The sequence below is a fragment of the Pseudophryne corroboree genome, chromosome 1 (genome assembly GCF_028390025.1).
Source record: "Pseudophryne corroboree isolate aPseCor3 chromosome 1, aPseCor3.hap2, whole genome shotgun sequence".
Lineage (NCBI taxonomy): Eukaryota > Metazoa > Chordata > Amphibia > Anura > Myobatrachidae > Pseudophryne > Pseudophryne corroboree.
In genome coordinates this window covers 745153526-745178904 of record NC_086444.1, presented here as the reverse complement: position 1 = coordinate 745178904, position 25379 = coordinate 745153526, and the positions used below count along the sequence as shown (strand labels likewise).

General features: G+C 45.0%; 1 protein-coding gene across 3 annotated transcripts in view; it reads right to left on the bottom strand.

Moving 5' to 3' along the window:
• Nucleotides 1–25379, bottom strand: part of RFX2 (regulatory factor X2) — a 161814-nt gene that overhangs the window by 122660 nt on the left and 13775 nt on the right. For 2 of the 3 annotated variants that reach the window (XM_063916461.1, XM_063916482.1), the window contains exons 2-3: nucleotides 3648–3760; nucleotides 2831–2920 (exon numbers count right to left, since the gene is read on the bottom strand). In XM_063916461.1, the coding sequence (XP_063772531.1) occupies nucleotides 2831–2920; nucleotides 3648–3752 (195 nt within the window). In that variant the 5' untranslated portion in view covers nucleotides 3753–3760. The remainder of the gene's footprint in view (nucleotides 1–2830; nucleotides 2921–3647; nucleotides 3761–25379) is intronic. The other variant, XM_063916471.1, reaches the window with a different exon arrangement.

Here is a 25379-nt window from a genome sequence, read left to right as displayed (position 1 = left end):
GTCAGAAAACCAAACCTTCAACTATTTTATTAAAAGAAGAGTCTGAGTCAAAGGTTTGGCTTATTAAGTCCACAGACATGGTTTTAAGGGGTTCACTACGATATGCCGGCGGTCGGGCTCCCGGCGACCAGCATACCTGGCGCCGGGAGCCCGACCGCCAGCATACCGACAGCGTGGCGAGCGCAAATGAGCCCCTTGCGGGCTCACTGCGCTCGCCCGTTACGGGCACAGTGGCGCGCCACGCTATTTTATTCTCCCGGGATCCCGTCAGTCGGCATACTGAAGACCACCCGGTTTTAAGCAGTGTTCTTGGGAAGAATAGTCTAGGGCCATTCCACTGTCACATACAGGACATTTGTGCAAGTTTTAATATCAATATTTGCTAAAACTCATTACAAGGAAGTTATTTTTTATTTATTTATTTTTTTTAAAGATGGCTGAAACATCAAAAGTTCCTAACTAGATTTATTTTTTAGCTAGAAAATAAATAAATAAGTCTCCACTACTGAACACAATATCACAAAATTTAGTTATGTACGGGACAAGCCAAGTCCACCACCATTTTGTAAAGGAAGTTTCTACTTGATAATTCATCTCCCCTCCAAATTATGGGAGCTGTACAAATGTTCTGGGCGACCCCTGCAGGCTGTCTACACGAATGGGTGTCTATCAGAGCAATTCAATAGTTCCTCTTATCAGACACCCATTAGCAGCGGTAGATGTTTTTTTTCTCACAGCTCTGGAGGTGCAAGAAAATGTGTGTGAGAAGCCTGTAGTTTGGCCACTCAAACCAGGACTTGAGATGGGTACAGCCGCTTTGCACGGCTACACTCGGCGCTTTCAGGCACGTTAAATACTAAATGGGCGTCTGATGGAGCAACAATTGAATTGCTCAGATAGACACCCAGCAGGACATTTGCCTAAGAGCCTGTATTTTTTTTCATGAAAATTTATGAGAAAGAGGAATGGGACATTTTTAAGCCAATTTCATGGAATGACCCTCAATTGGTACTAAACAATTTTAAAATCCTAGCCAACACAAAAAAGTATTATAAAATAACATTAGTATATAATAGAATTCCATTAGCTATTTAGGACTGAATTAGATTTGTGATTATAGGGTTATATTGTCCCAAGGACACGCTGGAAAAGGGGGTGGGGCTTCACGAGAATGGGTGGGGCTTCACAGACGGCACCCGTTTTTCAACAATTGAAGGGACTGAAAGGGGGCTAGGCTGCGTGTACCGACTCCCATTTTGTTTGTCACTTGGGGGGTTTGGGAGGTGAGGGCTGACTCTCCGGGAGTGATGTCCCTGCAGTGCTGGCTCCTACACAGTGACAGGAGCCGAGTGCTGCACATAATGTAACAGTGCAGCACTCTGCTCCTGTCACTGAGCAGGAGCTGGCATTTTGGCGTCACTCCTCGGCGGGTGACACCCGACCCGGGAGCAGGCAGCACTCCCCCTGTGACGCCACTGACTTCATACAGTGGCATCCACTGGTTTACAGATTTGAAGGGTCGTTTCCTGACATGGCTGAGAAAAATGCTACATAACAGAATGTAAGCAAAATCTAGCATTAAAATTTCTATTAAAATCTGAGAACTTTAATATATAGTTTAGGAGTTATTGCTACCTCTTGTTCCATGGGTTTAATGCTCCTGTATTATTCAGGTATAAAAATTGATAATAGTATCAATCTGGAACATTTTAAAGCAACTTTAAAAAAAAAACAAGAAAAAAAAAAAAAAAAACACACACACCAACAACACAGTAACTCCCAAATGCAAGACTAAAGACACATCCCACTCAAAGCACCCACATATACCGGTCACCATACATTGTACCCCAATGGCATCATTATTGGCTAAATAAAAATTTAAAACTTTTAAAGTACCCAATTAGTCATTAGGTGGGGTTGGGGGGTGATTCGGTGGTTCTAAACCATCTCCCAACGATTTTACCTTAAAATATGGATTTCTTCCCCAACTTTCCATCTACTCAGGAGGTGGTGAAAAGAAACCCTCCGTTAAAACCTATGGCAAAATATCATGGGCAAAGTTCCATTTATCGAGAGTCACGATAAAAGCCAGTTTTTCACGCAAAAACTGGTTATCGTGGCTAACTGAATTCCCCCCTTACTCTTCATTTCGTAGACACTGGAGAACTGGGACTTCATATCATATCTGGAAGTTCTTCATATTCAAGTAAGTTGTTTTAAGACTTTTCTGTTTAAGGATCCCAGAGCTACGGTACTACATTAATCTGTTAAACCACAGCAATGGAGAAACAGGAAGCAAGACTTAGTCCTGATTTGGCCTGCAACTGGTTAAAGACACGCAAGCAGATTGGTTATATGTATTTCAGGTTATTATGTAGTCATTCAAATTAAATAAAATGTGCACAAACTGTATAACACAGCTGTAGAGAAACCTTGCTTTGAAGACACCAGAAGGCCCTCATTGAAGTATTTGCTTTGGATTTTTATTAATTTAAAACAGGTATTTAAGACACTTAATTGATTAGAGTGTTGATCTTTACTTTACACTTATTTTTGATGCAGACTGTATCATGCATTCCACATCAAGCAGGCAATAACAGCCTAATCCTACACCACCATCAATAGCTTTAATTCTTCACAGTTAGAGATCAGCAAGCCAAAGGAGGAAGAAAAAAAAAAAAAAAAAAAAAAAAAGGCAACTTTATTTCTAGAATGTGAAGAATGAGGGCAGTGTGCCAATGGTATCTTAGGGACTTGAAGACAAACAGGTAGGCAGTAGGGCTATTAGTAGCAGCCAGACTTCGTGCTTGGCCCTTCTGGGCCCTTTTACCTGCTGCTGTATCTGGTGAGCTCTGGGCACAGAGACACTCTGACCATGTGCTCCTTTGGGAGCAGAGCTAGACGACTGAGACAAACTCCTCTGGAAGGAAAAGGTGATTAAGAGAGATGTAGATAATCCTGAAGACCTACTCATTAGATTTTATTTTCCTCAATTAAAAATTCTAAATGCTGATCAATCTTGACCCGTGTGTCAATGGTTAACCCTATTTGTATGCGCACTTAGCTCATATTTGTCATTATAGCGGATATCATTACCAGTAATATAAAAGCTGTCTTAAGCTGGAGTTCCATGAAAATTGGTTCAACATACAACATAGTGATAGAGATGTGTCCTCATACACCTAGCCTCAATATGCCATGTGTGCGCGATCCCTGGTGAGTGAGCAGCACAGATGGCAGCATACAGTGAACAGCCGTTTGTCGTGTCTGCAGCAATAGTGTATGAGGACACATCTGCACTGCCATGTACAACCAAGTGATTCATCAGAATACCCCAGCAAGCATATATTTACATACTTGTTTATTTTCTAAACACCAAAATTTACACAGACACTAATCAGGTGTTCTAATGGAACTTAAACACTAGGTAATTTATTCCAATTCTGTCTTTATAATGTAAATAAGGTACTACACTAATGTTTTATTTTTAATATACATTATATTATCTATTCATTATATTGATTTTCACATAGTATCCACCAAGGGAAGTACAAGTGCAGATATACTTCTAGCAAATACAAAACTGACCTGGTAGACTAACTAGGCATTAAAATAACATTAAACTTGTGATATCATAACGGCATTACCTGTTGGGAAGCTGGTACAGGCTGAACTACTGGAGCTTGTGCCGATGCTGATGTCCGTAATGCAACGGAGGTCGCAGAATCTGAGCCGCTATCTGAACTTTGCATGCTGCTATCTAAAAGCAAAGATGAAATGTGAAAATTAAAAATTATTGCAAATAAAACCTATTAAATCAGATTGTATTAGATGCATCAACTTGGAAAGCAGATATGGTGTACCGTTAAAGCTCTAACACAGGTTCAGACTTTATTGAATGGATAGCATAACTATTAAATTGAATAGCATTGCTTATAAACATTAAAAAAGCAAAAACAAACCAGTTTAAACAGCACGAACAATGGCACACTCATTTTAAGGTCTGGGGGGGGGGGGGGGGGATATAGGATTCAATTTATAGGGGTATATGCAATTGCGGTCGAATTCCCGAAATTGGCGAAAAACTGGACTTTTTCGCCAAAAAAATAAAATAAAAATCGACAATGCAACTCAGTACTTTCCGTCAAAGAAACGGACTTTCAAAATTGGACTTTTTGAAATTCGACATTTGTCAAATTCGACTTTTCTGCAATGGTACAAATGCAGCAATTCGACAAAAGTATATTCAATTGAAGTTAGGAAATTCGACAACAGTGCTTTTAGACAGTAAATTCGTCATTTTCAATCCGCCACACTTTGGTGGGTGAATCTAATAAAAAAAATTTAAAACATGTTTTTTTTTTTTGGTGTTTTTTTTTATTGGTAATAGCATATCTATTTATATTAGAAGGGATTAGGTACTTGGGTTTGTCTTTTTGGGAGGCACAAGTATTATTTAGATATTTTTAAAAATATTTTTTATTTTTTTTAAATGGAATGGTAAAATCCCGAAAAAAAATGGCGTGGGGTCCCCCCTCCAAAGCATAAGCAGCCTCGGGCTCTTCGAGCCGGTCCTGGTTCTAAAAATCCAGGGGAAAAATGGACAGGGGATCCCCCGTATTTTTAAAACCAGCACCGGGCTCTGCGCCTGGTGCAAAAAATACGGGGGACAAAAAGAGTAGGGGTCCCCCGTATTTTTTACACCAGCATCGGGCTCCACTAGCTGGACATATAATGCCACAGCCGGGGGTCACTTTTATACAGCGCCCTGCGGCCGTGGCATTAAATATCCAACTAGTCACCCCTGGCCGAGGTACCCTGGGGGAGTGGGGACCCCTTCAATCAAGGGGTCCCCCAACCAGCCACCCAAGGGTGAAGCCCGAGGCTGTCCCCCCCCATCCAAGGGCTGCGGATGGGGGGCTGATAGCCTTGAGAAAATGACAAGAATAAGAATTTACTCACCGGTAATTCTATTTCTCGTAGTCCGTAGTGGATGCTGGGAACTCCGTAAGGGCCATGGGGAATAGACGGGCTCCGCAGGAGACTGGGCACTCCAAAAGAAAGATTAGGTACTATCTGGTGTGCACTGGCTCCTCCCTCTATGCCCCTCCTCCAGACCTCAGTTAAGGAAACTGTGCCCGGAAGAGCTGACAATACAAGGATTTGGAATCCAGGGTAAGACTCATACCAGCCACACCAATCACACCGTACAACTTTTGATAACTATACCCAGTTAACAGTATGAAGCAACAAATGAGCCTCAGTAACAGATGGCTCATAACAAAAACCCTTTAGTTAAGCAATAACTATATACATGTATTGCAGAGAGTCCGCACTTGGGACGGGCGCCCAGCATCCACTACGGACTACGAGAAATAGAATTACCGGTGAGTAAATTCTTATTTTCTCTGACGTCCTAGTGGATGCTGGGAACTCCGTAAGGACCATGGGGATTATACCAAAGCTCCCAAACGAGCGGGAGAGTGCGGATGACTCTGCAGCACCGAATGAGCAAAGGCAAGGTCCTCCTCAGCCAGGGTATCAAACTTGTAGAACTTAGCAAATGTGTTTGAACCCGACCAAGTAGCAGCTCGGCAAAGCTGTAAAGCAGACACCCCTCGGGCAGGGATCAGTACTAAATGCCGCTGGTCGGAATCCCGGCGGTCGAAATACCGACGCCGGAATCCCGACCACACAATGCCGACAGGGGTGGCGAGCGGAACGCAGCCCCTTGCGGGCTCGCTTCGCTCGCCACGCTGCGGGCACGGTGCCTCGCTACGCTCGGCACACTATTATATTATCTCTCTATGGGTGTCGTGGACACCCACGGAGGGAGAATATGTCGGGATTGTGGCGGTCGGGATTCCGGCGTCTGTATTTCGACCGCCAGGATTCCGTCCGGCGGCATCTTGACCGGATCCCCTCGGGCAGCCTCCCAAGAAGAGCCCACCTTTCTTTGTGGAATGGGCTTTTACTGATTTAGGATGCGGTAACCCTGCCGCAGAATGAGCTTGCTGAATCGTGTTACAGATCCAGCGCGCAATAGTTTGCTTTGAAGCCGGAGCACCCAGTTTGTTGGGTGCATGCAGGATAAACAGCGAGTCAGTTTTCCTGACTCCAGCCGTCCTGGCTACATAGATTTTCAAAGCCCTGACTACATCAAGTAACCTGTAGTCCTCCAAGTCCCGAGTAGCCGCAGGCACCACAATAGGCTGGTTCAAATGAAACGCTGATACCACCTTAGGGAGAAATTGGGGACGAGTCCTCAACTCTGCCCTGTCCATATGAAAGATCAGATATGGGCTTTTACATGACAAAGCCGCCAATTCTGACACACGCCTAGCTGAAGCTAAGGCCAACAGCATGACCACCTTCCATGTGAGATACTTTAGCTCCACGGTCTTAAGTGGCTCAAACCAGTGTGATTTCAGGAAATCCAACACAACGTTAAGATCCCAAAGGTGCCACTGGAGGCACAAAAGGGGGCTGAATATGCAGCACTCCCTTAACAAACGTCTGAACTTCAGGCAGTGAAGCCAGTTCTTTTTGAAAGAAAATAGAAAGGGACGAAATCTGGACCTTCATGGACCCCAATTTTAGGCCCATAGTCACCCCTGACTGTAGGAAGTGCAGAAATCGACCCAGCTGGAAATCCTCTGTTGGGGCCTTCCTGGCCTCACACCAAGCAACATATTTCCGCCATATGCGGTGATAATGCTTTGCTGTCACATCCTTCCTAGCTTTGATCAGCGTAGGAATCACTTCATCCGGAATGCCCTTTTCCGTTTGGATCCGGCGTTCAACCGCCATGCCGTCAAACGCAGCCGCGGTAAGTCTTGGAACAGACAGGGCCCCTGCTGTAACAGGTCCTGTCTGAGAGGCAGAGGCCATGGGTCCTCAGATCATTTCTTGTAGATCTGGGTACCAAGTTCTTCTTGGCCAATCCGGAACGATGAGTATAGTTCTTACTCCTCTCTTTCTTACTATCCTCAGTACCTTGGATATGAGAGGAAGAGGAGGGAACACATAAACCGACTGGTACACCCACGGTGTCACTAGTGCGTCCACAGCTATCGCCTGAGGGTCCCGTGACCTGGCGCAATATTTTTTTAGCTTTTTGTTGAGGCGGGACGCCATTATGTCCACCTGTGGCAGTTCCCAACGATTTACAATCTGTGTGAAGACTTCTTGATGAAGTCCCCACTCTCCCGGGTGGAGGTCGTGCCTGCTGAGGAAGTCTGCTTCCCAGTTGTCCACTCCCGGAATGAACACTGCTGACAGTGCTAGCACGTGATTCTCCGCCCATCGAAGAATCCTTGTGGCTTCTGCCATTGCCATCCTGCTTCTTGTGCCGCCCTGGCGGTTTACATGGGTGACCGCTGTGATGTTGTCTGACTGAATCAGTACTGATTGGTTTTGAAGCAGGGGCTCTGCTTGAATCAGGGCGTTGTAGATGGCCCTTAGTTCCAGTATATTTATGTGTAGAGAAGTCTCCAGACTTGACCACCGTCTTTGGAAGTTTCTTCCCTGAGTGACTGCCCCCCCCATCCTTGGAGGCATGCATCCGTGGTCACCAGGACCCAGTCCTGTATGCCGAACCTGCGTCCCTCGAGAAGATGAGCACTCTGCAGCCACCACAGCAGAGACACCCTGGCCCTTGGGGACAGGGTGATCAACCGATGCATCTGAAGATGCGATCCGGACCATTTGTCCAACAGATCCCACTGAAAGATCCTTGCATGGAACCTGCCGAAGGGAATTGCTTCGTAAAAAGCCACCATCTTTCCCAGGACTCGCGTGCAGTGATGCACCGACACCTGTTTTGGTTTCAGGAGGTCCCTGACCAGAAATGACAATTCCTGGGCCTTCTCCTCCGGGAGAAACACCTTCTTCTGTTCTGTGTCCAGAATAATTACCAGGAAAAGCAGACGCGTCGTAGGAATCAGCTGCGACTTTGGGATATTCAGAATCCAGCCGTGCTGTTGCAACACTTCCTGAGAGAGTGCTACGCTGACCAACAACTGCTCTTTGGACCTCGCCTTTATGAGGAGATCGTCCAAGTACTGGATAATTATAACTCCCTTTCTTCGAAGGAGTATCATCATTTCGGCCATTACCTTGGTAAATATTCTCGGAGCCGTGGAGAGACCAAACGGCAACATCTGGAATTGGTAATGACAGTTCTGTACCACAAACCTGAGGTACTCCTGGTGAGGTGGGTAAAATAAGAATTTACTTACCGATAATTCTATTTCTCGGAGTCCGTAGTGGATGCTGGGGTTCCTGAAAGGACCCTGGGGTTCCTGAAAGGACCATGGGGAATAGCGGCTCCGCAGGAGACAGGGCACAAAAAAGTAAAGCTTTACTAGGTCAGGTGGTGTGCACTGGCTCCTCCCCCTATGACCCTCCTCCAGACTCCAGTTAGGTACTGTGCCCGGACGAGCATACACAATAAGGGAGGCATTTTGAATCCCGGGTAAGACTCATACCAGCCACACCAATCACACCGTACAACTTGTGATCTAAACCCAGTTAACAGTATGACAACAGAAAGGGCCTCTTAAAGATGGCTCCTTAACAATAACCCGAATTAGTTAACAATAACTATGTACAAGTATTGCAGATAATCCGCACTTGGGATGGGCGCCCAGCATCCACTACGGACTCCGAGAAATAGAATTATCGGTAAGTAAATTCTTATTTTCTCTATCGTCCTAAGTGGATGCTGGGGTTCCTGAAAGGACCATGGGGATTATACCAAAGCTCCCAAACGGGCGGGAGAGTGCGGATGACTCTGCAGCACCGAATGAGAGAACTCCAGGTCCTCCTTTGCCAGGGTATCAAATTTGTAAAATTTTACAAACGTGTTCTCCCCCGACCACGTAGCTGCTCGGCAGAGTTGTAATGCCGAGACCCCTCGGGCAGCCGCCCAAGATGAGCCCACCTTCCTTGTGGAGTGGGCTTTTACAGTTTTAGGCTGTGGCAGGCCTGCCACAGAATGTGCAAGTTGAATTGTGTTACAAATCCAACGAGCAATCGACTGCTTAGAAGCAGGTGCGCCCAACTTGTTGGGTGCATACAATATAAACAGCGAGTCAGATTTTCTGACTCCAGCCGTCCTTGCAATGTATATTTTTAAGGCTCTGACAACGTCCAACAACTTGGAGTCCTCCAAGTCGCTAGTGGCCGCAGGCACCACAATAGGTTGGTTCAGATGAAATGCTGATACCACTTTAGGGAGAAAATGCGGACGAGTCCGCAGTTCTGCCCTATCCGAATGGAAGATTAGATAAGGACTTTTATAAGATAAAGCCGCCAATTCAGATACTCTCCTGGCAGAGGCCAGGGCTAGTAACATAGTCACTTTCAATGTGAGATATTTCAAATCCACCTTTTTCAATGGTTCAAACCAATGGGATTTGAGGAAATCTAAAACTACATTTAGATCCCACGGTGCCACCGGAGGCACCACAGGAGGCTGTATATGCAGTACTCCCTTGACAAAAGTCTGGACCTCAGGGACAGAGGCCAATTCTTTTTGGAAGAATATTGACAGGGCCGAAATTTGAACCTTAATGGATCCCAATTTGAGACCCATAGATAATCCTGATTGCAGGAAATGTAGGAAACGACCCAGTTGGAATTCCTCCGTCGGAACCCTCCGATCCTCGCACCACGCTACATATTTTCGCCAAATGCGGTGATAATGTTTCACGGTGACTTCCTTCCGTGCCTTAATCAAGGTAGGAATGACTTCTTCTGGAATGCCTTTCCCTTTTAGGATCTGGCGTTCAACCGCCATGCCGTCAAACGCAGCCGCGGTAAGTCTTGAAAAAGACAGGGACCCTGCTGTAGCAGGTCCCTTCTCAGAGGTAGAGGCCACGGTTCGTCCGTGAGCATCTCTTGAAGTTCCGGATACCAAGTCCTTCTCGGCCAATCCGGAACCACTAGTATTGTTCTTACTCTTCTTTGCCGTATGATCTTCAATACCTTTGGTATGAGCGGCAGAGGAGGAAACACATACACTGACTGGTACACCCAAGGAGTTACCAGTGCGTCCACAGCTATTGCCTGTGGATCTCTTGACCTGGCGCAATATTTGTCCAGTTTCTTGTTGAGGCGAGACGCCATCATGTCTACAATTGGTCTTTCCCAACGGTCTATTAACATGTTGAAGACTTCTGGATGTAGACCCCACTCTCCCGGATGAAGGTCGTGTCTGCTGAGGAAGTCTGCTTCCCAGTTGTCCACGCCCGGGATGAACACTGCTGACAGTGCTATCACGTGATTCTCCGCCCAGCGAAGAATCTTGGCAGCTTCTGCCATTGCACTCCTGCTTCTTGTGCCGCCCTGCCTGTTTACATGGGCGACCGCCGTGATGTTGTCCGACTGAATCAACACCGGCTTTCCTTGCAGGAGAAGTTCCGCCTGGCTTAGAGCATTGTAGATTGCTCTTAGTTCCAGAATGTTTATGTGAAGAGACTTTTCCAGACTCGTCCATACTCCCTGGAAGTTTCTTCCTTGTGTGACTGCTCCCCAGCCTCTCAGGCTGGCGTCCGTGGTCACCAGGATCCAATCCTGAATGCCGAATCTGCGGCCTTCTAATAGGTGAGCCTTCTGCAACCACCACAGAAGTGACACCCTTGTCTTTGGTGACAGGGTTATTCGCAGGTGCATCTGCAGATGCGACCCTGACCATTTGTCCAACAGATCCCTTTGGAATATTCTTGCATGGAATCTGCCGAATGGAATTGCTTCGTAAGAAGCCACCATTTTTCCCAGGACTCTTGTGCATTGATGTACTGACACTTTTCCTGGTTTTAGGAGGTTCCTGACCAGATCGGATAACTCCTTGGCTTTTTCCTCTGGAAGGAAAACCTTTTTCTGAACCGTGTCCAGAATCATTCCTAGGAACAGCAGACGAGTTGTCGGGATTAAATGGGATTTTGGAATATTCAGAATCCACCCGTGTTGTCTTAGCACCTCTTGAGATAGTGCTAAAGCTGTCTCCAGCTGTTCTCTGGACCTTGCCCTTATTAGGAGATCGTCCAAGTATGGGATAACTAATACGCCTTTTCTTCGAAGAAGAATCATCATCTCGGCCATTACCTTGGTAAAGACCCGAGGCGCCGTGGACAATCCGAACGGCAGCGTCTGAAACTGATAGTGACAGTTTTGAACAATGAACCTGAGGTACCCCTGGTGTGCGGGGTAAATCGGAACGTGTAGATACGCATCCTTGATGTCCAAGGATACCATAAAGTCCCCTTCTTCCAGGTTCGCTATCACTGCTCTGAGTGACTCCATCTTGAACTTGAACTTTTTTATGTAGAGGTTCAAGGACTTCAGATTTAGAATAGGCCTTACCGAGCCATCCGGCTTCGGTACCACAAATAGAGTGGAATAATACCCCTTTCCTTGTTGTAATAGGGGTACTTTGACTATCACCTGCTGAGCGTACAGCTTGTGAATGGCTTCCAACACCCTCTCCCTTTTGGAAGAGACGGTTGGTAAGGCAGACTTCAGGAAACGATGAGGAGGATCCGTCTCTAATTCCAACCTGTACCCCTGAGATATTATCTGCAGGATCCAGGGGTCTACCTGCGAGTGAGCCCACTGCGCGCTGTAATTTTTGAGACGGCCCCCCACTGTCCCCGAGTCCGCTTGAGAGGCCCCAGCGTCATGCTGAGGTTTTTGCAGGAGCCGGGGAGGGCTTCTGTTCCTGGGAAGGAGCTGCCTGTTGGTGTCTCTTCCCTCTTCCTCTGCCTCGTGGCAGGTACGACAAGCCCTTTGCTCTCTTATTTTTGTAGGAGCGAAAAGGCTGCGGTTGAAAGGTCGGTGCCTTTCTCTGTTGGGGAGTGACTTGAGGTAAAAAAGTGGATTTCCCGGCAGTAGCCGTGGCCACCAAGTCTGATAGACCAACTCCAAATAACTCCTCCCCTTTATACGGCAAAACCTCCATGTGACGTTTTGAATCCGCATCGCCTGTCCACTGTCGTGTCCATAAGGCTCTTCTGGCTGAAATGGACATAGCACTCACCCGAGATGCCAGTGTGCAAATATCCCTCTGTGCATCACGCATATAGATAAATGCATCCTTTATTTGTTCTAACGACAGTAAAACATTGTCCCTATCTAGGGTATCAATATTTTCAATCAGGGATTCTGACCAAACTACTCCAGCACTGCACATCCAGGCAGTTGCTATAGCTGGTCGTAGTATAACACCTGCATGTGTGTATATATTCTTTTGAATAACTTCCATCTTTCTATCTGATGGATCCTTAAGTGCGGCCGTCTCAGGAGAGGGTAACGCCACTTGTTTGGATAAGCGTGTGAGCGCCTTGTCCACCTTAGGGGGTGTTTCCCAGCGCGCCCTAACCTCTGGCGGGAAAGGGTATAATGCCAATAACTTTTTTGAAATTATCAACTTTTTATCAGGAGCAACCCACGCTTCATCACACACGTCATTTAATTCTTCTGATTCAGGAAAAACTGTTTGTAGTTTTTTCACACCATACATAATACCCTGTTTTACGGTATCTGTAGTATCAGCTAAATGTAACGTCTCCTTCATTGCCAAAATCATATAACGTGTGGCCCTACTGGAAAATACGTTTGAATTTCTACCGTCGTCACTGGAATCAGTGCCCGTGTCTGGGTCTGTGTCGACCGACTGAGGCAAAGGGCGTTTTACAGCCCCTGACGGTGTTTGAGGCGCCTGGACAGGCATTAATTGATTGTCCGGCCGCCTCATGTCCTCAACTGACTGTTTAAGGGAAGATAAACCATCACGTAATTCCACAAATAAAGGCATCCATTCTGGTGTCGACCCCCTGGGGGGTGACATCTGCATATTTGGCAATTGCTCCGCCTCCACACCAATATCGTCCTCATACATGTCGACACCACGTACCGACACACACCGCAAACTCACAGGGAATGCTCTAATGAAGACAGGACCCACTAGCCCTTTTGGGGAGACAGAGGGAGAGTCTGCCAGCACACACCACAAAGCGCTATATATACAAGGGATATCCTTATATTAAGTGCTCCCTTATAGCTGCTTTAATATATATATATATAGCCATTAATGTGCCCCCCCTCTCTGTTTTACCCTGTTTCTGTAGTGCAGTGCAGGGGAGAGACCTGGGAGCCGTTCTGACCAGCGGAGCTGTGACAGAAAATGGCGCCGTGTGCTGAGGAGATAGGCCCCGCCCCTTTTTCGGCGGGTTCTTCTCCCGCTATTTTTCCAGTCAGGCAGGGGTTAAATATCTCCATATAGCCCCTATGGGCTATATGTGAGGTATTTTTAGCCTTGTATAAGGTTTATATTTGCCTCTCAGAGCGCCCCCCCCCAGCGCTCTGCACCCTCAGTGACTGCCCAGTGAAGTGTGCTGAGAGGAAAATGGCGCACAGCTGCAGTGCTGTGCGCTACCTTATGAAGACTGAGGAGTCTTCAGCCGCCGGTTTCCGGACCTCTTCACGCTTCAGCATCTGCAAGGGGGTCGGCGGCGCGGCTCCGGGACCGGACTCCACGGCTGGGCCTGTGTTCGATCCCTCTGGAGCTAATGGTGTCCAGTAGCCAAGCAGCAAATCCACTCTGCATGCAGGTGAGTTTACTACTTTCCCCCTAAGTCCCACGTTGCAGTGATCCTGTTGCCAGCAGGACTCACTGTAAAGAAAAAAACCTAAACTAAACTTTCTCTAAGCAGCTCTTTAGGAGAGCCACCTAGATTGCACCCTTCTCGTTCGGGCACAAAATCTAACTGGAGTCTGGAGGAGGGTCATAGGGGGAGGAGCCAGTGCACACCACCTGACCTAGTAAAGCTTTACTTTTTTGTGCCCTGTCTCCTGCGGAGCCGCTATTCCCCATGGTCCTTTCAGGAACCCCAGGGTCCTTTCAGGAACCCCAGCATCCACTTAGGACGATAGAGAAATGGGGACATGCAAGTAAGCATCCTTGATGTTCAGCGACACCATAAAATCCCCCTCTTCCAGGCTTGCAATAACCACCCTGAGCGATTCCATTTTGAACTTGAACTTCTTTATATAAGTGTTCAAGGATTTTAAATTTAGAATGGGTCTCACCGAACCGTCCGGTTTCTGTACCACAAACATTGTGGAATAGTAACCCCTTCCCTGTTGAAGGAGGGGGACCTTGATTATCACCTGCTGGAGGTACAGCTTGTGAATTGCCGCCAGTACTATCTCCCTTTCCCTGGGAGGAGCTGGCAAGGCTGATTTGAGGTAACGGAGAGGGGGAGTCGCCTCGAACTCCAGCTTGTATCCCTGAGATACAATTTGTACAGCCCAGAGATCCACTTGTGAGCGAACCCACTGGTTGCTGAAGTTTCGGAGACGCGCCCCCACCGCACCTGGCTCCGCCAGTGGAGCCCCAACGTCATGCGGTGGACTTAGTGGAAGCAGGGGAGGATTTTTGTTCCTGGGAACTGGCTGCCTGGTGCAGCTTCTTTCCTCGACCCCTGCCTCTGGCCAGAAAGGATGCGCCTCTGACCCGCTTGCCTTTCTGAGGCCGAAAGGACTGCATTTGATAATACGGTGCTTTCTTAGGCTGTGAGGGAACCGGAGGTAAAAAAGTCGACTTCCCAGCTGTTGCTGTGGATACGACGTCCCCATGGTTAGCAAAATAGTAACCTCTTAGAAATCACTAGTTTCTTATATGGGGAACTTCACGCTTCTTCACACAAATCATTTAATTCATCAGATGGGGGAAAAGTCACTGGCTGCTTTTTCTCCCCAAACAGGCAAAGTTCCCACCATTGAAAGTAATGGAGAGGCTTTGCGATGCGCTGTCTGAGGTCACACGCGCATACAGCCAATCAGGTGAGTGCAACGAAGCAGCGCTTCCTGATTGGCTGAAGGGACCTCGGTGACAGCAGTCACGTGGGGTCCCGGCATTCGGGGAAAGGGGTCCCATGTGAAAACATGGGACCCCTTTCAGTCCGCTGGTTCGGGTGTTCGTTTATTTGTTTTGCCAAGTACGAGGATTTATATCTGGACACTGGATTGAGGGGAGTATAATTTTATTCACAGGTACCCCGGATCGTCGGATCAGGAGACGTGGCAGTCGGCGGGTCAACATAGGTAAGTATGTGTGTCGGCAGGTGTGCAATAAAATTTTACTCAAGGTGCGTGTCTCCTGTTTTTATTTGGGTATTTTTTTTCAAGTAGTACTACAGGTACCAGCGGGCCCGTTTTTCTCCCGCATGCTGGTACTTGTGGTTCTCCAAGTACCAGCTTGCGGGGGAGGCTTGCTGGGACTTTTAGTACTACTGGAAAAAACAATATTCTTTACATTTTCTCAAGGCTATCAGCCTCCCATCCGCAGCCCTTGGATGGGGGGGGGACAGCCTCGGGCTTCACCCCTGGCCCTTGGGTGGCTGGGGGGGGATCCCTTGATTGAAGGGGTCCCCACTCCCCCAGGGTACCCCGGCCAGGGGTGACTAGTTGGATATTTAATGCCACGGCCGCAGGGCACTGTATAAAAGTGACCCCCGGCTGTGGCATTATCTGTACAGCTAGTGGAGCCCGATGCTGGTGTAAATAATACGGGGGACCCCTACTCTTTTTGTCCCCCGTATTTTTTGCACCAGCACCAGAGCCCGGTGCGGGTTTTAAAAATACGGGGGATCCCCTGTCCATTTTTCCACCGGATTTTTAGAACCAGGACCAGCTCGAAGAGCCAGAGGCTGGTTATGCTTTGGAGGGGGGACCCCACGCCATTTTTTCCCGTGTTATTTCCCGTTTTTAAAAAAAACTGAACAAAATCCGTCAAATCGGCCGTTTTTCGTCAGCGGGACTGTCGAATCCGTTTTTTTTTGCATATGGTCAATTTCGGCACCCACTTGCCGAAATTAGACTGTCGAATTGTGTCGAATTGAAAAACGGACGAAAAATTGCCGCGATTCGCCGCTAATTACATATACCCCATAGTGTTCACTCTAGGAGTGAAAAGGGTCAGGGCGCCGAAATGGGGGCGCGACCACGCAAATTAGGGGGCGTGGCCACGCCTCCGTCATTTTAGGGGGCGGTGCGGCCCACAGACGCTACTATAGAGCGTCTGTGGCCGGCGACTTCACTGTTGGGGGCGTGCCCAGCACCTCCGTTGGTGCTGGGCTTCCCCCAGCCCTCTCACAATGCGTGAATGGATGCCGCGCGCATGCGCACGGCATCTATACACGCCGGGAGGGCAGGGAGCGGGCGGCTGTTCTAGCAGGGCGCCGCAAAAGGGGCAGGGCGGGTTTTGCCTGTTAAAAAACGGGCAGGGCGCGGCGCCCTGCTAAAACAGCCTAGAGTGAACACTAGTCACAAGTGATGTTGGCTCTTCCCATGAAATAGCAGCATTAAGCACCTTTCAAGCAGACATTTGTACCATAACCACCTGCAGAAGGGTTCACTATAACATGGTGACATTCAAGGTGTTGGCATTTTCAATACATACGTTCACATTGAGAATGTTGATACTAATATTTTGAACTAAGCCTAGGCCTCACTGCATTATTCTGCAATGTGACTGCCGACACTCACTATGCCAACGTTTTGAAATGCTGACATGTCCGTGTCAATCACGATTTTGACCAATCAGCCATAGAAATTCTGAACATGTTGACATCCAACAAGTATTCGGTAAGGGGCCCATTTATCAAGCAATTATGTAGAAACCATAGTTTCTGCATCTTTACGAATTGTTGCTATGTACTAACTGCCCAATGCTGGAGATATCACATGAATCTCCAACAGAAAGCCAATTACTGCTGCATACTGCAGGCCCCATTAATATCAATGGTCACTACGATGTGCTAAACTCAGACTACATAAACCGTTTTACGCCTATGGAAGCATATTCCTAGGAGAAGGATCTTCCAATCTCCTCCAGCAGCCTCCTGACCGTGACATTGTTCACATGCGCAGTGTCCGATTCCTCCGGAATTCTCATTCTCTTATGGCCGGTTATCACTAGTGCTGTCCCTGGGAGTTACACTTAGTACATAGCGGAGATATTCCAATTACAAACGAAAATATCCGCTGTGACACGGACAGTTAATTATCACGGCAGTGTATTATCAATGCACAGGCCCCTATGATGCAGACATTATTACTGAAACCCTCTATAAAAACCACAACCACAAGAGAAGAAAGGACTTTTTACACATAACAGCAGCTTAAACATATGATTGAACTATATTTTGAACGAGTGGACCAGACAAAAAAGAAATCTATTTATATACTTCTGATTTAGTAGTCGTATTTAACAGTCTGTGTAGTAAACCACAGCCAGGAGAAGGTTAGTGGGCTTTGCCGTCTCTCATCCATTTCCTTAAAGCTTTGGAGGAGAATGTCAGAGAGCATGCGCAAAAGAATGTTAGGATATATTACTGGGAGGAACTCTGTTAGGCAGCACAGGGAAAGAGGAGACAAATTACCAAACTTTCAATATCATTCTGAACTGAAGACTGAAATTAACCCAATGTGTCACAATATTTTGCAGCACCGAACAGTGAGGAACCACATTATAAATAATTAAAAAAAAAAAAAAACCCTTCTAAATAAAAAAATAAATAAACACAACACACACTTCAGAAACAGATCATAATAATGAACACAAAAAAAAAAAAAAAAAATACAAGGGTGGTGCTCACCTTGAGTTAAGAGACAGACAGGAGGAAACCCCCCCCTGATCCCAGGAGCTTACAATCTAATCAGGTACATATGATGCAGAGTGGATGTGTGGGTGAGTGGAGGCTGAGACCAGCAAGTGTGGGAAAAGGGCAGACTTTGATTAAGAGGTATTATTATTATATAAAGGAACATTTCAAGAACATATTTTCTAATGTCCCAAATGGGAAACAAGTGTAGTTGTCCTTTAAGAGTATGAGAGACCATAAAATTCAAATTACGGGATGAATAAAAATATTAATGTACTTCACCTGATTTCTAGAACATTACTTAACCTAATGACCGTGCTTACCATTCACAAGATTGTGTTTTTTTCATTAATACATTTGTTAAACTACTAAAAACAACCACCTCAGTTATGTGTGAGTCTCAATATAACACCAAGGGGTGGGGGTGGGGTGAATGGGGAGGGGAGGTGTAGTGTGCCTGAAATCATTGAGGCATGACATAACTGGGGGCATTGCTGGAGTTGCGATGATAAAGGAAAAATTGCAGCAACAGAGGGGAATATGCCAACACTATTTACAAGGGAAGAGCACATTTTAGGACATTTGATCACATACATGTTTTGCAACCATTTGAAGCAGCAGTTGGGCTGATAACACAGGTATAGTGAGGAAAATAGAACACAGCAATTGCTACACTTCCTCAGGAAATTCTTTAGTGAGTGATAAAAGTACAGTAGAGTCCCTCATTATTTTACCAGCATGGGCACAAGTGAGAAACTAATGTAAACAAGCACTGAATAACGAAAAACAAAGTATTAGCACTTTCTGTAGCATATTTATATTTTACGTTAAGCAGCATTACTTTTGTTCAGTGAACATAAGATGTTCCTAACCCCAATGTCGACATTTTATATATCAACGTTCTAAACACATGCATGAGAACCATAATACAGAGTAACAGTCTTGAAACAGTCATTAAAATTAAAAGAATGATAGAAATTCCGTTTTATATTTATTGTTACTACTATGAAAACCACAAGCTTTACTGCAACGCTTTCAATACTAAACGGATTTTAGGTTTCAGCAACATCCAGATTGCCTGTGCTCTTAAGAGAACTAGGAAATAAAGTAGAACGTATAAATAATTGTGTGTGTAAATAGAGAGCAACGCAGAGATTTCAGTGAGAGCGTAGGTCAGACTATGTTTAATCAGCAGAAAAACAGATGCAGATGTTCCATGCGTAAAGCACAGGCTGCCATGCTTGGCTCTGTTTGCTCTCCTACGGATTGTTACTCTGCAAACAACGGTTGCTAGGAGCAACTGCAGTCCACTCCCGTATCCACGAGTTGGTCGCTGGGCAACCGAGAGATTACATCCCAAACTAAACAATACACCGCTCTACTCCCCCCTCCTCTACTGTATGCTGCTCTGCTGTCTACCATTAACCAGGCAATGTGTCATCTATTATACCAGACTGAGTGAAATGGGGGGAAAGGAGGGGTGAACAAGAGATGGTTTTTTATATCCCAGCTCACTGCTAGGATGAACCATTACAGTGTTCCTTATTTATTTTAATTAACTATATAATGGGCTACAGAATCTGCAACATTAACATATAACCATATCTAAATAGAAATGATTGTGAGATATAGAAATCTAGAATATATAGATTTTATAAACACCAATGGATATGGAGAAGAAAAAAAGAAACCCACACATTTATAAAGATTGCATTTATTCTAAACAAGCACCTTAACAATTATGGCGACTTGAAAATTTTTCTTTTCAATGACGCATAGAAAAAAATAAGTAAACTTTCTACGCACCCCGTTTCTCATATATATATATATATATATTGTTAAGAAAGTGGAGAGCGCACTCATGAGTGTATAAAAAGTAACAACTTTACTTATAACATATGCTCACATACATTGAGGTTAAAATTCATCGGCAATAATATTGCATTAGACTTAGCCACTCCGATATTCAAGTCCGCGGCTCGTCTCTGCACCGGCTCTGTTTCCGGAGGATGACGTCACAACGTCCACGTCAAGATTAGCCACGCCCAACGCGTTTCGTACTGAAGGTACTTCGTCAGGGGGTGTCACATATATATATATATATATAATATATATATATATATTATATATTATATATATATATATATATATATATATATATATATATATATATATATATATATATATATATATATATATATATATATATATATATATATATATATATATATATATATATATATATATATATATATTTCAATACCTCCATAACATTACACCTCCTCGGGTACTTTAAGCTGCAAAGGCTACAATTTGCAGATACATTTCTAAAACTAATGAAATAATTGACACTACCCTGAACTCCACTCCTAGGAGTCTTGGTCATGTGCACAGGCTCTGTATGTCACACTTTATTGCTGAACAGTGTTTATGGTGGCACAAAAATGAGTTACAAGGACAGTAATTTGGAACTGGGCACATTAAATTCAAGCATTTTGAAAGGGGTATCTGAAAATCGGTCATGGAAACACGACAGACACCTGTTAAAAGCACAGGAGTGCATGAGCTTCATTTAGAGGCATGCTAAAAAGCATGAAAATGAACGGTTGCTAAAAAAAAAAAAAAATTATAATATAGAAGATCTGTTCTGTACGTAGGCAAAATAATCCAAGCAAATAAATGTTTCTTTATTAAAAAAAAAAAAAAGTTTTAGTATTTGAAGAACACTTTAAAGTAATAATATAATCGTAATATATAAAACTCACATTCAAGCCAGGTCGTAGTGGTCTATCTACATTTATTGTAATTCTAATGTGTCGTCCTCGCTAGGGGTTGTCGTTAAGACCCATAATCAGGCACTGTGCAGCATTAAAGAATTCAAAGAATGTGTTCTCATAGGAGTGGAGAAAGGAAAATGGGGGAACAAAAAAACCCTTCCTAAGCAAGGCAAGTTGAAACATGCTGGTAAGAGGTAAGGATTAATCTTAACTCCTTAAAAACCACAGACAAGTGAAAATCACCACAAATATAATGTAGAGTAAATAATTACAGGATTCCTTAAGCGCTTCTTACAAAAGTCTGTTTGCGCACAACTTAACAGGGCATGTTTAGGACATCATATCCAGAACAGCCAAATGTGTGCGCCAAGCAACACCCCTATAGAATTTTTTGATACATGCCTCAAGTTGGTGCCATAGTTTGGGTCCCATGAACATCAATTATCTCATAGCTTTGTATCACAAAACAGTCACCTGCCCATAGCTTCACCATTAGAGCCAGGGCTAACCAGAGACAAAGCAATGTTGAGTAGGGGACAGTTTATCTAGCATAGATGTGCAGTTGTTAGACGTCTGTATTTTATTCAGAAATAGAAGGCAGTTTATTTTGTTCAGGTTGATAGCAGTGTGCTGGGGGATCTAGGTCTTTCTTTTCTAGATTGTCGCTTTCCCTTTCACGCACCTGTTGCTGCTTATTAATTGATTGAGCAAGTTGCATCTTGTGTATTATACCTTTGTAGCCAAAGAACAATGAGGCAGGCCCCCTACTCTCCCATATGGTAGAGATGTTTTAATTCAGAATATCAGATATGTGCACCTGTGCATTAATAAATGAAAAGGTTTAAAATGTAAGATTAATAAATAAGTTTCCCTGATGGTCCACTGGCAGTGAGGAAAGCTGGCCACAGCTCTGGTTCCGGTACAGGACATACCAGGATGTTGCGGTGCTCTGGCAGCCAAGCAGAATTTACATTTTATAGGCATCCAGTTTTAAATGTCTGAGATGGTGGCTATTACCCAAAACTGAAATTAAAATGTAATTTGGTGCACTCTAAATTGCAGAAACAAAAACAGAAAAGCCAGCACCATCACATAACTGCGAAGGGAAGGGCAGAAGAGTTTTAAATAATGCACAATGTTAGGTACTGTTACAATAAATATTTAATGTATGGGTAGATGTCATTATGCTTGTGGCCTGGGGGAATACCATGTAGTCACATCTCAGTTACAAGAACCTTGTAATGAATAAAAGTTTACTGGTGTATGGAGTTTGCACCTCTACAGAATAAGCTGGCAATCTAGTAACAGGCTTGCCATCTGATCTGGCCATAAAGCTAATTGTATCAGCATGCTGGTTGAATATGAACAATACAGAATGAAACACCTACCAAAGAAAACTAAAAAGTAATCAAATCACATTTATGCTGGGGAAAAAAAAAATATATAAAAACATTCTGGCTCCACTACCTTTGGCGAACTGAAACGAGAGACTGTTCTTATAAAAAGAAAAAATGTTTTCTAAAAAATACTTCGCCCCTATTTCTCAGTAAAGAGTGAAATATCACAATTGCGCAAGTGGCTGCTGATGTGTTAGTGGACAGAGCATCACCCACACTCCTACTCTTCTGTATGCCCCTATTTCTGCTCATACATCAGATTTTCAAATGTGAGACAAAAGTGCAAATAAATATGGTAGCCTGCAATAGCCAACTGCAGCATTATTCTATCATATTGCATGCCAGGATTGGTATTTTAAAGCAACGTTCTTGCCACCTGTTGACAAGGCAGCTGGGAAGGTGAGAGTCCTCAGGAACAGTATACCCTCCATTGCACATTAGAAAGCTATTTGAAGCTACTTTCCCTCCCAACTGCGCCATTTTCCAGGGGGTTCCTCATACATCATGAACAATATTTTAGCTTCTAAGGAGATGTAGCGTTTCAAATAATACCCATGTTAGCTTGTTCAGTTTCTTTCGGTATAAATATAAATGTAGTCATTTACTGCGTTTGCTGAAATTTTACTTATCCTATGTAGTTTCAAAGTAGGTTTTATTTTGCCTTTGTGTAACCCAGTTTCCTCTGTAATGAGGAACAGATCAGTGACTCAGCTCTATGAGCCAAATCTATTGTTGTCCAGAGCATAGTGGGGTCACAAACAAGCATTTGGGACCCACCCTTTAATTATTAACAATCTTAAACAGCATTATGCTATATTTGGCTTGTTTCTCCAACTTATACATGGCATATGAAGTAGAAATAAAACATTTTTTACTCCTAGTTGGAAAACAGGACAGATGAAAGACACTAACCATCACAAACAAGTGTGTAACCATACAATAAAAGGCACAGAAAGAAAAAGGGGAAAAAAAAAAAAAAAAAAAGTACATCAACCACATCCAATTTACATAGGGGTATATGCAATTGCCGGCGAATCGCAGCAATTTTTCGCCCGTTTTTTAATTCGGCCGTCGAATTCCGGCAGGTGGGTGCCGGAATTCAACATATTCAATAAAAACGGATTCGACAGTCCAGCTGTCGAAAAACGGCCGATTTGACGGATTTTGATTAGATTTTTAAAAAGGTTTAAAAGAAACGGGTCAAAACCCCGAAAAAAAATTGCGTGGGGTCCCCCCTCCTAAGCATAACCAGCCTCGGGCTCTTCGAGCCGGTCCTGGTTCTAAAATTTCGGAGGGGAAACCGACAGGGGATCCCCCGTATTTTTAAAACCAGCACCGGGCTCTGCGCCTGGTGCAAAAAATATGGGGGATCCCCTGTCGGTTTCCCCTCCGACACTTGGAGAACCACAAGTACCAGCATGTGGGTGGAAAAACGGGCCCGCTGGTACCTGTAGTTCTACTGGGAAAAAAATACCCAAATAAAAACAGGAGACACACCGTGAAAGTAAAAGTTTATTTCATACATGCCGACACATACATACTCACAGAGTAACCCGCTTGGGGGGCGGAGTTTCACGGAATGACGCGGTTGCGTCGTTACATCACGACGCAACCCCGTGACTCTGCGAAACTCCCCCCCCCCCCCCATCCCCGAGTACAGAGGGGGATCCAAGTTAGGAAGAGGGAAAGGCCGGCGCGAGGAGCGACTGGTGAGGCGGGCCGGAGAGCGGTAATCGCCTCTGTAAGTATTCTCTCTCACTAAATGTGTGAAATGGGGACTCCTGCCTGCCGTAGTGTGGGGATTTAATGTATCAAGGGCATTGCGGTGTGTGGCATAATATGGTGCAGGGGGCATTACGGTGTGGGGCTTAATATGGTAGAATTTTTTTTTCTCCTGTGGCGGTTGTGATCTGTTGGAGCAGGGTCAAAAACTGGATTGTGACATTTTTAAATCTTGCACTGGGAGCCAAATTGGCTAGAAACAGCCCTGAATATACTTTTGTCAAATTACCGCATTTGTACCATTGCAGAAATGTCGAATTTGACAAATGTCGAATTTCAAAAAGTCGAATTTGGGAAGTCCGTTTTTTTGACGAAAAGTACTGAATTGCATTGTCAATTTTTTTTTTTGGCGAAAAGGTCCCGTTTTTCGACATTTTCGGGAATTTGACCGCAATTGCATGTACCCCATAGTCTGCATCTTAAGAGGGGGGTACTCACGGAGCGATAATCTAAGCAATCTGACTAGATTGCTTAGATTTTAAGCATGATCGCTCCGTGTGTACCCCCTACAGTGATCGCGATGCGCAGCCCCGCGCATCGCTAGTGCTAGATTGGCCTGCTATGCAGGCCAATCTAGCAGGTCGCTCATCTCACCCGCTGGGTGAAATGAGCGGCCCCCCGTCTCTCCCCGCAACATCGCGCTGTGCTGAGCGATTCGCTCAGCACACATCTCTCCCACATCGGCCCGTGAATACGGGCCTTTATTCTCTCTACCTATGAAAAAGATTACTCTGACAGTTTCACAGTTCTCTCACTTTAATGTGGAGTTATAACTGCAATACGAGGGGTGTGCACCAAGTTTATAGCTACACAAAAAGTATATTTACAAAGTAAACATAACATTTTATTAAATCATTTACCAGATGAGTCTATGCAAAGATGTATGCGTTCAAACCACTTTGTGAATCAGCTGGATGTCTTCTACGTGCTTGAAGGTCTCCACTGCAGCTTCCGGTGACTCAAAATGAAGCCCACGCACCTTGCACTTGATTTGTAGGAGCATGCAGAAGTCGTAGGAGGCTAGGTCTGGACCATACGGCAGATGACCTAGCTCATGAGCCATGTGTTCATGGGTTATAAAATCCATCACTTGCCTGGACTTGTGGGCAGGTGCACTGTCGTGATGGAGAAGGGCACCACAAAGCACAAGTTCTTGGATGGCACATGGAAACTGTTTCCAGTCCCGAGAAATGGTGCGCTGCTGCAGGAGTAGTACAGTAGCTACATGACCAGTCTTGGCTACAAAAACAGCCACGCTGCCCTCATGTCTGAATTTCTGTGACAGCATACCTCCAACTGGGGTCCACTGGGCTGACTGTTTAGTCTCAGGGTTGAAACTGCAGATCCATCACCACTGATAACCTCCCAGACAAAGTTTGAGCAACCGCCATCAAAAGCTCAGAACCACAGATGCTCCTCTCTGCTGTGCGCGGCTGCTGCACTCCTGAAGCCACACAGGCTGCGGCAAGTGATTGCACAGCAACAGAGGGGTCACACGCACAAAGTTGGGAGACAAGGCAACCCATTTCTGCATGTCAGGGGATTCTGCTTCTGGATGACCGTGATGCAGAAAGTTTAGTAATTACTGGACTAATAAAGTTAACTGGAAACTTCCAATTGCTTAATCACTCATTATAGGGAGATGGGGGGAGTGGTGTGACCAGAGCAAGAACTGATGACTTTTCTTAAAAATAATCAACAACAACTTGCTCAGGAGCTGTATGAAAAAGGATGCAGTGATTTATAGAAAATCA